Source organism: Carcharhinus amblyrhynchos, chromosome 2, assembly GCF_965287045.1.
Source record: "Carcharhinus amblyrhynchos chromosome 2, sCarAmb.v2.hapA, whole genome shotgun sequence".
In the NCBI taxonomy this organism is placed as follows: Eukaryota; Metazoa; Chordata; class Chondrichthyes; order Carcharhiniformes; family Carcharhinidae; genus Carcharhinus; species Carcharhinus amblyrhynchos.
Window position 1 is genome coordinate 108,286,270 of NC_137325.1, and position 17,586 is coordinate 108,303,855.

The 17,586-nt window shown below is 41.5% G+C and overlaps 1 protein-coding gene across 1 annotated transcript in view; it reads right to left on the minus strand.

Annotated features, from left to right (window-relative positions):
* The window catches only part of cubn (cubilin (intrinsic factor-cobalamin receptor)), a 327,704-nt gene that overhangs the window by 200,289 nt on the left and 109,829 nt on the right, over window positions 1-17,586 (minus strand). Inside the window, exons 27-28 of the mRNA XM_080214655.1 lie at window positions 5,188-5,369; window positions 2,121-2,295 (exon numbers count right to left, since the gene is read on the minus strand). Coding sequence (XP_080070781.1) covers window positions 2,121-2,295; window positions 5,188-5,369 — 357 coding nt within the window. The remainder of the gene's footprint in view (window positions 1-2,120; window positions 2,296-5,187; window positions 5,370-17,586) is intronic.

Here is a 17,586-nt window from a genome sequence, read left to right on the forward strand (position 1 = left end):
CGATGGGTTTTAACCAGGAGCCTCATTAATGAATCCAAAATCACACTGTCACATGACTGGGACTTGAGCTGTCTGAATTCCTTTAATTGTAAGCTGTTGATCACTGTTTGACCTCAGAAGAGAACAGTAACTCCAGACAAACAGCCTGTCACTGTCTACCATCTTGCCATATAACAGCTATCAAGGACAAAGAAAGAGCTCTGTCCAGGCACAATTGCATTGACACTGTGAACTTCTGGAACATGGGACTGGTGCCTTCAAGACTATTTCAACACATTTTGCCTTCTCCCATCACAGAAGTTTCACTTCTGGAAAGACAAATCGCCCTGCGACAGTCAACCAACCTATCCTCCGAGGAAACACTCCCTTAGGCTTTCAATTCTAGACTCGTGTAAAGACATAGCTTGTATTTTTTATTGTGGTCTGACTCTGCAATTCTTCCTTTCCATTCTCCCTCTTTTACTGGATGAGTGCAAAAGGGGCAGAGGTTACAAAATCCCTTCCCATGTTTTGTGTATGTGTAATAAACCAGCAATTACATTTGGTCTTATCTTGAGTTGGTAAGTTGATGGAGAGGCTTCTGAGGGAGAAGATTTATGAGCATTTGGAGAAGTTTAGAATGATCAGAAATAGTCAACATGGTTTTGTCAAGGGCAGATCGTGCCTTACGAGCCTAGTTGAGATCTTTGAGAATGTGACTGAACACATTGACGAAGGATGAGCGGTAGACATGGTTTACATGGACTTCAGCAAGGCGTTTGATAAGGTCCCCCGTGCAAGACTTCTCGAGAAGGTGAGAGGGCATGGGATCCAGGGGGCTTTGGCCTTGTGGATCCAGAACTGGCTTGCCTGCAGAAGGCAGAGAGTGGTTGTGGATGGGTCTTTTTCTGCATGGAGGTCGGTCACCAGTGGAGTGCCCCAGGGATCTGTTCTAGGACACTTGCTGTTTGTCGTTTTCATAAATGACCTTTATGAGGAAGTGGAGGGATGGGTTAGTAAGTTCGCAGACAATACGAAGGTTGGTGGTGTTGTGGATGGTCTGGAGGGATGTCAGAAGTTGCAGCGGGACATAGATAGGATGCAAGACTGGGCGGAGAAGTGGCAGATGGACTTCAACGCAGATAAATGTGTAGTGGTCCATTTTGGCAGGACCAATGGGTTGAAGGAATACAATATCAAGGGTAGGAGTCTTAGCTGAGTTGAAGAGCAGAAGGATCTTGGGGTCCGGGTCCATAGGACTCTTAAATCGGCCTCGCAGGTGGAGGATGTGGTCAAGAAGGCGTATGGTGTACTGGCCTTCATTAATCGAGGGATTGAGTTTAGGAGTCGGGAGGTGATGCTGCAACTTTATAAGACCCTTGTCAGACCTCACTTGGAGTACTGTGCGCAGTTCTGGTCGCCTCACTATAGGAAGGACGTGGAAGCTATTGAAAGGGTGCAGAGGAGATTTACAAAGATGTTGCCTGGATTGGGAGGCATGCCTTATGAAGATAGGTTGAGGGAGCTGGGACTCTTCTCCCTGGAGAGATGAAGGTTGAGAGGCGACCTGACAGAGGTTTATAAGATGTTGAGAGCAATAGATAGGGTGGATTCTCAGAGCCTTTTTCCCCGGGCTGAAATGGTCGCTACGAGAGGACACAGATTTAAGGTGCAGGGAAGCAAGTACAGAGGAGATGTTAGAGGTGAGTTTTTCACTCAGAGGGTGGTGAGCGAATGGAATCAGCTGCCGTCGGTGGTGGTGGAGGCAAACTCGTTGGGGTCTTTTAAAAGACTTCTGGGTGAGTATATGGGATCTAATGGGATTGGGGGTTATAGATAGGTCTATGGTTTAGTAGGTATAGAAGTGATCGGTGCAAATTGTGGGCCGAAGGGCCTGTTTGTGCTGTAGTGTTCTATGTTCTATGAGTTTGCTGTGCAAGTTATTCAGAGAGGATTGGATTTAAAAGTTGGGGAAAATATGCCACCTTAAAGAGGGGAAATAAAAATCAAAAATATCTTTCTGTTTGAGGATGGGTAGTGAGAGGAGAAATGAACCCCTCTCCTGTCTGTAACAATATTAATTAGTTCCAAATTCATAAATAGTAGCTTTGGCTCTTTCTAGGCCCTTTATTCACACTTACCTCCTGCCCTCTGCTGCCAGGTAGCATTAAAGCCTCTTGCGTTGCCATCTGAATTTGTCTCAAATCGGACCGTCATATAGTGTCCAGTGCTAGTGACCACTAGTGGGTTGTTTGGTGGGCGGCTGGTACATAATTGGGCCAACCGTACAGAAGTAATGTCAGGGCCACCATACACCTGAACAACACAAGAAGATACATCAATATATTCAAATTCTTTGCAACTGAGGCAGTTCCTCTGCAGTTGTAGTTACTTAAACAAAATAAATCTTGGGCAATGTGGAAAAAGAAAAAAAAATCTCCAGAACAAATTAAGTTTTGACATTTTGCATTCAATTAAGTAAAGTTGTGTGGCACCAGATTTTTGTACTGTGAACACCATTTCCAACTATTTCTAGGTGACTTTGTTGCTGGACAGATAATCTACATGGGCAACTACTCATGGAAGTGAAATGAAGAGATTCTGTGTTTAAATGAATGGGCATTATTTAAAGCTTAGACCCAAGGACATCTGCATAAAGCCTGTGGATTTAGCCTGGCTTCTACTGCTTTCTGCTTTATTAGCTCCATTGATTCTAATGTTAAAGTCAGCATTCCAAACTTCTGAGCAATACTTAATCCATTTTATGGGCCTGGCACATGAGAGTGGAAAAAATGCTTTGAGTAAAAATATAGTTGTGTGCCCATTAGGGAAAAATAAAAAAAACTGAGGAAAATCTACAGCGAAACCAAAAAATACTAAACACAACAAGCTACTTGCTTTGGAAGCACGCAGTGGAAAATAGGCCATGATGATGGAAATCAGGCAGCAAAATAGAAAGGAAAGCCAGAACATTATAAATCTGAATCAAAAACAAAATGCTGCAATTGCATGTTGCAGAACAAAAGGTTAATCATTTGGGTGTAATGCTTCATCAGAATTTGTTGAACTTGGAGGTATGTTTTGTAGCATGTTAGTGCCACCTCTATTCCCACTAATTTCTCTTTTGTTCTGCCTACATACTCCATTGTCTTGCTCGAGCACATGCTTCTATGCCTCACGTTGCACAGTATACCCAGTCTCTTTCTGAACACTTTTCATGAAGTCAGACCAGCCATTTTTTATTCTCGAAAATTAGTTTTGCCAATTTTGGGTAAATTATAATTGCTGCTTGAAAATTGAAGTGCTGCAGAAGTACAATCTATTATCAGATTGACCTTTTTAGTTATTTTGTTCCTCTGTTTTTTTAGTACGAATAAAAAGCCTCCTAAATAAAACAAATTGATTTCATACAATACTCAGGCCTCAGGAGTGAATATATTTGAAACAGTTAAGTAGTAATGTGGAACAAGTGTGTATTCTATTACTCAGAATATTAGAGATATATCTCGTAAAGATGCTAATCTATTTTACATTTTCAATCCACTGACTAATGGATTAGATAGGTATTTTCTCCCTTCAGCCAGATTTTCTGATTAGAAACAAAGTGGTAGTAACTGACAGTCAAAGATCAGCCTTAGTAGTAATTAGACGCTTATTGTCTTAATTCTAACCACAGGGTAGTAACCATTACGTTGTTGTATGATTTTTCCATTCCATTGACACATCCTTACGACATGGCTGAGTGACTGCTGACTTGTGGTAAATAATGACAATGGGAACCTCATTCAAATATAAATTTAATTTGTGTTGGTTTTGCACAGCTAATAGAAGGCAAAGCCTTCATCCCATTAGTTTGGGCTGCATTTGAACTCAGATCTCCACTGTTAAAAATCAAAGATGTAACTCCTCTCTAATTTTCTTTGAAATTATGATAATGGTTGTCCTCAGGGTGCACATTGCCACATCTAGCCTATGCCATGAAAAGCCCTTCATTCCTAATAGACATGAAATTCTGAAGTTCAATTTTGAAGTTCAATTTGTAACTCTACTATAACATGAAGCTGTGAAAATTAATATATTGGCTGGTACACAAAGATACATTCTGCTAACAAATAGAATAATTGAAACAGTGCCCTCTTTATATTTGCTTAAAGAGGTTCTGCAACATGCTGAGCCTTCTATGTTTGAAAGGAAGATCTCACAACAGTAGCTGCAAGTATTTAAAAGTTACATTGTGCAGCTTTCAGTTTCTGGCCCTCTCCTGCTCCAGTTGGGAGAGGGAGATCCAAATAGGTCAACAATGTGAAAACTACATTGCTGGATTATGTGGATGAGATGAATGACAATAGCTCAAATCAAAGGCAGCCAATGCTGCTGTAGAGGGACGTTTTAATTTGTTTCTACCATCACAAATGCTTCCAAAGAAATACTGGGGGCAAAAAAACACTATCATAGCTTTTAGTTCCCCACAGGTATGCCTTTTGCTTCCCTGGCAGCTAACCGTAAGTAGCAGTAACAGTAAGTTACATTCTTTTTACTTACATGGCTGCTGCTAAAGCCAGAGCTGCCATCAGAGGCACCAGTGTAATATACAGAAGGGATACATACAGTCATTCATTCAGCATCTAACAGCTCTTGTTACAAGTATTGGTGTATCCTAAAATCAAATCAGTTTCAACCTTTTACATTTTATTCAAATTGTTTTTTTTTGTGTTATTTCATGGGATGTGTGTGTCATTTGCTGAGCCAGTATTTATTGCCCATCCCTAATTGCTCTTGGCTTTCTAGGCCATTTCAGAAGGCAGTTAAGAGTCAGCCACATTGCTGTGGGTCTGGAGTCACACGTAGGTCAGGCCAGGTGAGGATGGCAGATACCCTTCCCTAAAGAATTAGTGAACTTGATGGGTTTTTACAACAACTGACAATGGTTTCATGGTCATTGTCAGACTTAAAGTCCACATTTGTATTGGATCCAAATTTTGTCACCTGCAAAGGTAGAATTTGAACCCAGGTATCAAGAGCTTTACTCTGGTTCCCTGTCTGGTCAATGCCACTATGCCACCGCCTCCGCTACTTTAACTGCAGCTCAAAGTAGAACAATTACTGATTAAAGGAAGTCTACTGGTAATACTCCCAATGGTCACATTAAAGAAGAAGTATAAGATCTAATTTCTGAAAAATATGATTTTTGAATTATGAGCTTCATACCTCCAGGACGTCAAGTTTGCATGTTGGGTGATATTCCACATCAAACTCATGGATAGTGAGCTCAATACTGCTGCCAGAATCTCCTTGAATGAACCAGATACATTCCCGATTATGGGGATACCTGTTTGGAAAGCCTGGGCTACTGAATACTCCTTTAGACCCAAACAATTCTCCACCACATCCTGGAAAATAAAGTTAACTATGATGAATACAAAGGATAAAATAATCACGCACCTTGTTACTGTACAGGCTGCAAATTAGACCCAATCTGACAATAATCATTTGCACAAAGTAGTGACAGAACAGTTAGATGATCCATTGAGGACAGTTAAAAAAGCAAGAAGTCACAGTGTCAGCATAAGATTGAAAATGGATGAGCAAAGCAATGTGTTCAACGTTTCCTTCTGGCAAAAGACATTTTGCAACTTACAACCTGAAGCATCTCATTTATAGCTGCCAGTACTATCACACTTTGGCATGATGCATAAATTTATCCATGGGCCACTAAGTAGAAGGAGGAAAAAATATGAATGGGATGGTGGAGGCAAGGACATCAATTCCTTGACAACCATCAGTGGTTCCTCTTAATCACCAGATGTCAATGAACCGACGCTGAGTGCAGTTCAAGTGCAGAGTGATTGCCTGTGACATCAAGGCAGCATCAAGGGGCCCCCACCAAACTGGAATCAATGGGAATTGGGGGAAATCTCTCCACTGCCTGGAGTCATATCTGGCACAAAGGGAGATGGTTGTGATTGTTGGAAATCAATCAACTCATTTCCAGGACATCACTGCAGGAGTTCCTCAGGGTGGTGTAGTAGGCCCAATCATTTTCAACTGTTTCATTAAGGACCTTCCTTCCATCATAAAATCAGAAGTGCGGAAGTTCGCTAATGATCTCGCAATACTCAGCACTAGATACTGAAACAGTTCATGGTCAATTGCAACAAGACCTGGGCAATATCCAGGCTTGGGGTGACAAGAGGCAAGTAACATTCATGCTGGTGCCAGTCAATGATTTTCTCCAACCAGAAAGAATCTAATATTTTTCCTTGACATTCAATGGCCATTACTGAATTGCCCACTTTCAAAATCCTGGCAGTTATCATTGATGAGAAATTGAACTGAACTAGCCATATAAATACTTTGGCTTTAGGAGCAAGTTAGAGGCTAGGAATCCAGTGGCGAGCATCTCAGCTGAGGTGAGATGGGGATTTTGACTCCCCATAATCTGCCAACTATCTACAATACACGTCAGGAGTGTGAAAGAATACTGCCAACTTGACTGGATGTATACAGCCCCAAAAAAGCCTCAAAAATCTTGACACCATCCAAGATAAAGCAATCCGCTTGATTAGCACCCCACCCCATACACAAACATTGACTACTTTCCCCATCGACGTACAATGGTCACAGTGTGTACCATCTGCAAGATGCATAGCAGGAGCTCACCAAGACTCCTTGGACTGCACCTTCCAAAGCCACCACCACTAACTTCCAGAAGGACAAGGGCAGCAGACATATGGGTGCACTATAAACACAGATCTTTTCCTCCACCATGCTGACTTGGAAATAAGTCGCCGCTCCTTCACTGTCACTAGGTCAAAATCCTGGGATTCCCTCTCTAACAGCACCGTGGACTGCAGCAGTTCAAGAAGGCAGTTGACCAATGTCTTCTCAAGGGAAATATATGTCAGCCTAGCCAGTGACATACATATTCCATGAATGAATAAAAGAGTCAACTGCATGTATGCACACATTTCCATACAATCTGCAGTCTTTTTTTTAAATTGTCTTTGCCTTCTTCAATCATTGAAAGGAAAAATGCTCATCATTCTTCAGGAACCTCCTTGGTGTGAAAGTTTGTTAGCGTGTTTATTTGGCAAAACAAGCTCCTACTTTGAGGGTAGTGACACTTGTAAACCCACCGAAAAATTAAAGGTCAGATTTTAACCTTACCAGTCTGACTAAACAGATTCTGATCTTCACCCTGGACCCTTTTTAAAAAATGAATAAAATAAAACAGGCTGCAGCTGTCAGGTAGTGTTAAAACAAGCACTCGCTATTGGAATGCATTGATTTATAGAACACGTGGTATAGCTTACAGCAAAATATTAGCCAGCTGTTCCTGCAATTTCAATAAACTGAATTGTTGACATTTTGCAAGGGGTTTTATTACAACTGAGCTGATTGTGAATGCTTGGCTGAGTTTCAAAGCTTTAAAACCATTAATTCCAGTGAATGAGTGAGGCAGGGAATTATGGAGATGGAATTTTGATCAACGATGTTAAAAGGCTATTAAATAATTAGCTATCAGTTTGTGAAAGATGTTTCTTTGTTTTTACAATAGATTGACTAAGAGGAATTAAAATTTTTGATGAGGTTTCATGAAGAGGAGATTGTTTTTGGTATCAATTGTTTACGGGTAAGAGCTGTCTTAGATTGTTAGAAGTTTACTTTCTTTTCATCTTCACATGACTCTTGAGGACTTTTCTTGGTAGATACTGGGTGAGTGGCTATGGAGGTGGCATGGGGATAATAAGGGGCATGGAAGTGGCATTCAGGTCTGCACGGCAAGGAGAGTAAGTGAGAGAGGTTGCGAGGGGGATGAGAGATAGAGGATCTAACAACATTTTATACAACTGGACCAAAATCTCAAAGAACCCACAGAAACCAGCCTGCAATGGTACTTACCAGCCTCTGAGGCCATCTCTGAACTGCCCACTTACTGCACTAGCTTACTCACATATGTGCGAACCCATATACAGAAAAGATTGCGCATGTAGGTACATATATTCAGGCTTTTACCTACAACCATGCAGAACATATCCTTACACACATGAAAAGAGAAAATGCTGGAAAATATCAGCAAGTCTGGCAGCATCTGTAAGGAGATAAAAGAGCTGATGTTTCAAGTCCAGATGACCCTTTGTCAAAGCTAAAAGGCATAGAAAGTGGGAGATATTTATGCTATAGAGTAAGGGGATGAAAGATGAGTCATTGCCACAAAAACAAGGGAAAAGGCTGCTAATGGCAGTTCATAGAGAGAATAAACAGTGCTATGGCCAAACAGCAGGATGTCACCTGCATCTGCAGTAATTTGCTTTTATCCAGTGTCCTCACTCACATGCATGTTTGAGTGGGTTCATGCATGTATTCAAACATATTCGCATGAATGAGTCTCCATTATACTCATTTTCTGAAGTAGTTCATGTTTCTTTAGAAGGAACTCTTCAAAATGCAGCTAATGAAAATACAACAAAACTTAGTCCAACTTATAAATCAAAGAAAAGGTTGAATAAAGAAACACCATTACTCCAAACTCTGGACCTTGCCCCAGGCCACTGCAAACTCCTCACAATTCTACATAGATCCTTATTTATAATGAATCAGCTGGTCAGCTGACCATTACATCATTCTGTCATTATTTCCATGGTTTACTGGGTCAGCTGACCCTTACATCTTGTTCCCACTGGTCACATTACATCCTATTCAAAGTTGTCACTGGTTACATTCTAACAATCCAGCATCTGATGGAAGATAGTTGTCCTTTCCTTTTATAAGTTATAAATAAATTGAAAAATCTGTGCTCGAAGTCAAATGAATAATAGATTATCATAAATCTCATTCTCCTCTCTCTTGTTTGTCATTCTCACAGGGTTCTCACAGCAGCATTCCAGTAAGGCACAGAAAGAGATCCAAGTTCTGGAAAATTTATTATTAACGTGTCTAGAGGAGAATTGTCAGTAAAAATGTCCTTTTAAACATAGTCCTGAATGCTGAATTCATCAGGGTTCTCAAGGTGCTGACTGATGATAGGTTCCTTTAGTTTCAAAGCGATATCTCATCCTGACACTGCAAGCCTGGGACAGATTCTTACTATTCCAAAAGCTCAAAGTGAAACCACTGCGTCTTGGCTGAACTCATCTCAGAGGGCTAGGAGATGACTTCAATTATTTTATTTAGACATGTTAAGATGATGGGATGGCTGTTTTGATACAAGTTGAAAACACACTGAAAGTTTGGATTTCAAAATAGTAAGTTAGGGTAAAGTCAAAGAACTTGAAGTATCATTTTACTCTAACATATCTTAAGTAATGTTACTTTCCTTTTGCAGTTGTGGCATTTCTGCATTTTGGTTTTACATTTTGAAATTTATCAGAAAGTAATGCTTTGGCAAACAGTATATGAGGAATTTTGTGAAACTACATAGGGTTAAAATGGGAAGGTGTGGAAGCAACAACTGATTTTGAATCTATGGTTCTCAAAGTCTTTCACCACACAACGGCTGGTATTTTACGACTTCACTCGGGCGAGGCTCGTAAAATCCCACCTGAGGCCAATGGAAAATTGCATTCTTTGAGCTGATTCCTGGGTGGGCGTGGCAGTAAAATTCTGACTAATGTCTTCCTGACTTCACATCTGGGTCTGTCGTAGAGTAATTGATTGGGGTTGATTCAGGTCTTTAGCAATTCGTTATTGCTCCATCATGAGCTAACAGAATGGTAGAAACAACTGAAGGCACATGATACAGTAAAGACTATACACTGTAGCAAAATATAAGCTATAGTTCAAAAGACTATCATTTTAGAATTAGCCATACATTTAGCCATGCTGTTCCAGTACAGTTGCAACACAAGATTCTACCCAACAATGTGAAAGTTACCTGTAAATCAGTCTGTTTGCAATCATCAGCACTATCAAGCAGCACTTACTTTGCAAACCCTGCTCATTGATGCTTTGTTTGGGTCCTACTAGGTTGACTCAACTCCAGATCTCATAGCTGCCTAGGTCCAAGTATAGACAAAAGCGATGAATTCCAAAGATGAGGTGAATTGACATCAAGGCAGCTTTTGATCAAGTGTAGCATCAAGTAGTGAGGGAGATCTCCGCTGATTGAAGTTATACTGAGAAAAACAATCCTGACCCAATACTGCTCTCCTCCACCTCACTGAACTTGTTATATCCTTTGACTCAGCTCACTTCCTGTAAATAAAAGATATGGCTATGGGTATCCACATGGATCCCAGTTAAACCTGCCTTTGAGTGGGGAATGTACCAGTCTTATTCTGGCCCACTCCCATAACTCTTTTCCCATTATATCAATGACTATATTGGTACTGCTTCCTACTCCCGTCTGGACCTATAAAAATGTATTGATTTTGCTTCTGATTTCCACCCTTCTCTTACTTTCACATGATCTACCTCTGATACTTCCGTTCCTCAGCCTCTCTGCCTCTGATTCATTACAAATCCACAGCTACCATGACTACAGCTCCTCACACTCTGCCCCTTATAAGGACTTCATTCCATTCTCCAAAACTTTCCACCCGCACCCCATCTGTTCTGATGATGCCACCTTCAAATACAGCACTTCTGACATGTCTGCTTTTTCCCTCAGCTGAGGTGTTTCCCACCCCACTGAAGTCAACAAGGCATGTAACCATGTCTGGCCCATCTCCCGCACATCTGCCTTCACACCTTACTCTCCCTCCCAGAACCATAACAGCATCCTTTTTGTCCCCATTCTTCCCCCCACCAGCCTCTACATTCAAAGAATCATCCTCCATCATTTCCACTAACTCTAGCATGATGCCACCATCAAACACCCTCAACACCCATCAACATTCCACAGGGACCACACCCTGGTCCATTCCTCCATTGTCCCGAACCCTTCATCCCATTCCTACAGCATCTTTCCCTGCAATCATAAAAAGTGCAATATCTGTCCCTTTCACTTTCTCCCGTCTCACTGTTAAAGAGCTCAACAACAATCCTTTCATGTGAAGCAACATTTCATCTGCACTTGTTCAATTTGGTCTACTGTATTCACTGCTCTCAATGCAGTGTCCTTTACTTTGGGGAGACCAAAAGCAGGCTGGGTGACCACTTTGCACAATACTTCTGCTCCACTTGAAAGCATGATCCCAGGCTTCCGGTCGCTTGACATTTCAACTCTGCATTTTGCTCCCATGGCCACAAGTCCATCCTAGGAATGCTGCAATGCTCCAGTGTTGCCCAACACAAACTGGAAGAACAATACCTCATCCTTTGATTAGGCACATTATAGCCTTCTGGACTTAGCATTGAGTTCAAAAACTTTAGACAGTAACTTATGGGTGGCACAGTGGCACAGTGGTTAGCACTGCTGCCTCACAGTGCCAGGGACCCAGGTTTGATTCCCAGCTTGGTCACTGTCTGTGCAGAGTCTGCACGTTCTCCCTGCATCTGCGTGAGTTTCCTTTGGGTGCTCTGGTTTCCTCCCATAGTCTAAAAGATGTGCTGGTTAGATGCATTGGCCATGTTAAATTCTCCCTCAGTGTACCTGCACAGGCGCCGGAGTGTGGCAACTAGGAGATTTTCACAGTAACTTCATTACGGTATGAATGTAAGCCTACTTGTGACACTAATAAAACAAACTTTAAACTTTATCCCCCTCCAACTTTTTGTAGTTTGTTGTCAGTTGTTTTCCAGCTCACTGACCTACCCATCCCAATCCCACCCCTCCGTCACTTGGCCACCTGACCCTGGCTGTTCAGTTGCTCCCATTAGCACATTCTACTATCTCGCCTTTTGCCACTATTAGCACCCTTCACACCTTAATGGCAGCATTAACACTCCCCTTTGTCTTATGTCTATGACAAAGTTGTCCAACTCTCTGTTATCCTATCCTATCTCTGGTCTTCGAATCAGCTCCACCTCCTCGGCCCTCTTTCCAACTATATGTCCTGCACATTTCTACCTTTATTCAGTTCTGTAGAAGGGTCATTTAGAATCAAAACAGTAACTCTGTTTCTCTCCACAGATGCTGCCAGATTTCCATTTTTATCTTAGAAAAAAGGAAGTTCTCAAAAGACTAAGAAAATCTGGCATGTCAGCTATAACTCTCACCAACCTTTATAGATGCACTTTTTCTGATTATCTCACAGCTTGGTATGGTTCCTGCTCTGCCCAAGACCGCAAGGAACTACAAAAAAGTTGTGAACATAGCCCAATCCATACGCAAACCAGCCTCCCATCCGTTGACTCTGTCTATACTTCCCGCTGCCTTGGAAAGCAGCCAACATAATCTAGGACCCCACACACCCTGGATGTTTTCTCTTCCACCTTCTTCTGTCGGGGAAAAAAATATTAAGTCTGAATTCACATACCAACTGATTCAAGAACAGCTTCTTCCCTGCTGCTGTCAAGACTTTTGAATGGACTTACCTTTCATTAAGTTAATCTTTCTCTACACCCGAGCTATAACTATAACACTACATTCTGCACTCTCTCGTTTCCTTCTCTATGAATGGTATGCTTTGTCGGTATAGCGCGCATGAAACAATACTTTTCACTATATATTAATACATGTGACAATAATAAATCAAATCAAATCAAAATCAAAGTTGACTGTGATTATTGGGGGCCAGTAATTTCAACCCTGCAGGAGTTCCTCAGGATAACAGCCTCGATCCAACCATTTCTTCATTAATGACCTTCTTTCCATCATAAAGTCAAGAAATGGGTATGTATCCAGTATAAAGTCAACTCCTGATATACTGACACAGTTGGTTAACAGATGAAGCAAGATCTGTACAACATTCAGGCATGCCACTGATAATGGCATGACTATCTCCAAAAAGAAAGAATCTAAACATCTCCCGTGACATAAAATGGCATTACCATCGCTAACCTCACCCCTCCCCAACACATCAACATCATGTGAGTTACAACTGACCAGAAATGTAACCTTATATAAATACTGTGACAAGAGTAGATCAGAAACTGGGATCTTGTAGCAAGTAACTGACCTCCTGATTTCTCAAAGTGTATCAAACATTCAAATGCAAAACTCAGGAATATGATTATTTAGTCTCCCTTGCCAGGATAAATGCAGATTCAACAATAGACAAGAAGCACAACACCATCAAAGGACAAAACAGTTGGCTTGATCAACACTCCATCCACACCACCTCAAAACATTCTCCCCCTCTGCCATCTGCACACAATGACAGCAACATATACCATCTACAAGGTGCACAGCTGCAACTCACCTAGGTTCCTTCAACTGCACCTTTCAAGCATGCAACCTCTACCACCTCAAAAGAAAAAGAAAAAAGATGAATGAGAACACCTAACTTAGAACGATATTGCTGTTCCTTCACTGGCATTGGATCAAAATCCTGAAACTCCCTTTCTAACAGAACTGTGGTTGCTTACAATGCATGAACCACATCGGCTCAAGAAGATGACTCACCACAACTATCTCAAGGATAATTAAGGTTGGGCAATAAATGCCAGTTTTGTCAGCAATACTTAACGCAAGAACGAGTAAAAAATTCTAGATGGGCGCTGGTATTTTTCATCTAACAATCTCCATGTTTCTCTTTGTTATGTATAGGGCACACTCTGTCCCTCATGTGCTAAAGAGCTTATCATGAAGATTCACTATTTCAGACCTTCACGCCTCCTCACATTTTCTGGAGTCTCTGAGTTATTGTAACTGAGTCAGTGCCTGAATGCTAATGAGGCTGATGTATCTACCAGGCCCTCCTGCTTCACATTCCTCTCATGAGGACTAGCATCTGACTAAGTGGAGGAGTGCCAGCAGTAGAGATGTTGCATTGGGACCTTCGAAACAAGAATGCCATTGCAAGTATCTAAAAGGGTTAATAGTCACACAAGTTTAAAAATCACACAGACTGAAAAACAAAGGTCTTCTTATAACAGCCTTCACACAGACACCAAGGCCATTAGTCTGGCAAAGCACATAAATCAGGCATCTGACATCAGCCCAGGGAGGTGAAGGAAGCAGGTAAGATAATGGCATTTAAGGGGCACCTAGATGAATACATGAATAGATCGGAATGGAAAGATATGGGCTCCAAAAGTACATACAGTATTAGATCATGACAGGCAGACATACAGTATTAGATCATGACAGGCATCATGATCGGTTCAGGGTTGGAGGGCTGAAGGGCATGTTCCTGTGCTGTACTGTTCTTTGTTCTTATCTGTAATTGGGAAATGGAAGTGATCCACAGTTACAGAAATGAGCTGTACAATGAAGTTTTCATGCTGATTGGGTGTTATAATGAAGCAAGCAAAAAGTGATCGTAATTGGTTTATACTAATTACTTGTAATCAATTTTGAAATCTTTAATTGCCTTTGTATCTTGGGATACGCTGCTCTGGCTAGCTACAGGGATGTGAACTGTAGCTTTCCAATGTTTTTTGCTGTAGCTTGTATTAAAACAGCTGTTTAAGAAAATTCTGCTACTTATCTAGTTACTTGAAGGGTAAAATTATGATCAATTAAAAGGCTGACATCAAAGCTCACAACAATTTGCCAGCAGTAGGATGTTGCATTGGGACCTTTGAAACATGGATGCCACTGCAAGTATCAAAATAGGCTTCAGATGCGTAAAACACCTTTTAGCCCTCTCTCCATTGCTCACTCCACCCCAACTCATACAACAATCTTTGTTCCATTGTAGCCTGTACTCTTGCAACATTTAGCAGAAAACAGGAAGAAAAAAAATCACCACTATATCCATAAAATAATTTAAGCATGAATTATGATTTCAAAATGAGCAACTTCATCTGGAGTGTGGTGAATGTGTGGAATTCTCTACCACTTTCTGTAGTTGAGGCCTGAACATTTGTTTGTTTTCAAGAGTTAGATGTAGCACTTGGGGCTAAAGGGATCAAAGTATATGGGGGAAAGGTGGGATTAGGTTACTGAGTTGAGTGATCAGCCATGATCATAATGAATGTTGGAGCAGGCTTGAAGTGCCAAATGGGCTACTCCTGCTCTATTTTCTACATTTCTAACTGAAAACTGGTGTGTTTTGCGGTTAGTCTTTGTCATCCTTACACTATTATTTTTGGAATCATTTCATCAATCATGTTAAAGTAAGGGAGCTATTTCCAGTAGTTCTCAATGCAGGAGACTGTCATTTCCTTCCATAATTTCTAATGACTCATTTTCTTGCTTTGATTCCTTATGGAATCATTATCCCTCCAAACCACTCTAACATCAACTGCTTCCGGTTAGTTAAAAAAAGTGATTTTTTTTTGAAGAGAGCAACTGCCTTACTACAAGTCAAGGATTGAAAAACTTTGATAAAAACAAATTACTGTGGGTGCTGCAATCTGAAACCAAAAGAGAAAACGTTGGAAAATCTCAGCAGGTCTGGCTTACAGATGTTGAAAAAAATTTCATTTAAGTTATCAAATATCTAGCTTAAACGAGTAGGTCCGGCAGTCAACATGAGTTGGATACATTTTGAGAAACAGTTTAAAATGTTGAACAAAAATACATGTCACTGCTGGCCATTCATGCCACGCTACTTTTGCAGCAAGGTTAGAGAATTTTGATGGCCAGCCAAGTATCCTGTTCACCGTGGAGGGATGAAAAAATCCCACAGATGTGAATGGTGGTAAGATTCCGGCTAAAAAAAGGAATGTTTCCGGAATTCTCTACCCACAAGAAGTGTGCCATCATGGAATATATTTAAGGTTGAGGTTGGTCTCTCTCAGGTCGAGGGATATGGGGAGCAGGTGGGAAAGAGGGGGTTGAAATGCAAGAGCAGCCATTATTACATTTAATGGTGGTACAGGCTTGAGCAGCTGCATGGTTTACTTATAGCTCTGACAAAGGGTCATCCAGACTCAAAACACTGGCTTTATTCTGTTTCCACAGATGCTGTCAGACAAAAACAGCATTTTTCTGTCTTTGTTTCAGATTCTAGCATCCACAATAGAATCATAGAACCCTACAGTACAGAAAGAGGCCCTTTGGCCCATCGAGTTTGTACCAAACACAATCCCACCCAGCCTCTACCCCCATATCCCTACATATTTTACCCACTAATCCCTCTAACCTACACATCCCTGGACACTAAGGGGCAATTTCTCAGCATGGCCAATCAACCTAACCCGCACATCTTTGGACTGTGGGATGAAACCGGAGTACCCAGAGGAAACCCACGCAGACACAAGGAGAATATGCAAACTCCACACAGACAGTGACCCGAGCCGGGAATCAAACCCAGGACCCTGGAGCTGTGAAGCAGCAGTGCTAACCACTGTGTTACCGTGCCGCCTGTAATATTTTGCCTCTACCTTTAATTACCTCCTTTGGCTACCTGTGGCTGGTGGGCAGGTGACTATCCTGTTCCAGACCTGGCCTTCCTGAAAGTGGCTCATGCATGGAACAATGGTAGCAGACAACATGCCTGCCAGCAGAATGAGATTCCGAGCCTTTACACCTCCAGGCTTGCCCCCCTCAAGTAGCCATCGAAAATCCTGCTCAGAAACTGTGCTGTGCTTTGCACATTACTGTGCAACCCAGTGTTTGAGAAGAATATAGGGAGTGTTACTTCACACCTCACTGCTACTGCTGACCTGGTAGTTCTTAATGGGCAGACTGGGTCGCTCAGTTGGAAACATTTCAGTCTCATCACTAAAATCTCTCACCTTTATAGATAAAAAATTCACAAGCAATAGATTTCAAATAATGTCATAAAGTTTAAGGTTAGAGCAAATGTAACACATGCAGCCCAAAAGGCTGCAAATACCTCTGCAGTTGACAGTTTCCAACTTTACCAAGAACTGATCCTGGGCTAAAATCGCCCCAATTAAGATATAAATGATAGTTTACTTTCTACTCTCCCATTGTGCTTTTTGTAACTTAATCAGTAGAACTGCTGGAATAAGCTGGAAACAAACACAAAAACTGCTGGAAATACTTAGCAGGTCAGACAGAATCTGTGGAGAGAAAAACAGTTAACATTTCAGCTCGATGACCTTTCATCAGAACTGGGAAAACTGCCATAGCTTTTAGGCAAGTGAAAGGGGGGGATACTGGGAAAAAGAACAGTAAAGGTTGGTGATCAGGTTGAAGGCAGGAGCGATAAAATGACAAAACACTTTGTGGTTCAGAACAAGTGGGACAAGTAAAGAAATAAAAGATGCGTCGAAAGAAGGTGTGATTGGCAGAATGATGAACAGCAAAAAAAGAGAGAGAGAACAAGAAGGAAAATCAAAACCTACAAAGAAAATTCTAGATCTCGGCCTCCTGCAGTGTTCCAAGAAGCCCAATGCATGCTGGAGGTAGAGCATCCCATCTTTCAATTACAGCCTCCCAGATCCAACACTGAATTCAACTACTTCAGACCATAACCTTTGGCCTGACATTGTTTCCTGTTTTCCTTGCAGTCATGGAAGGCCGCACTAACTAATCCTCTGGGGGGAGCTTCTCCTCTGTTTCAAAGGGGCCTTACTGGCTTTGATTCCCCCTCAATTTTTAATTTCATGCATGGCTCATAGAAACATAGAAAATGGGAGCAGGAGGAGGCCATTTGGCCCTTTGAGCCTGCCCCGCTATTCATTACGATCATGGCTGGTCATCAA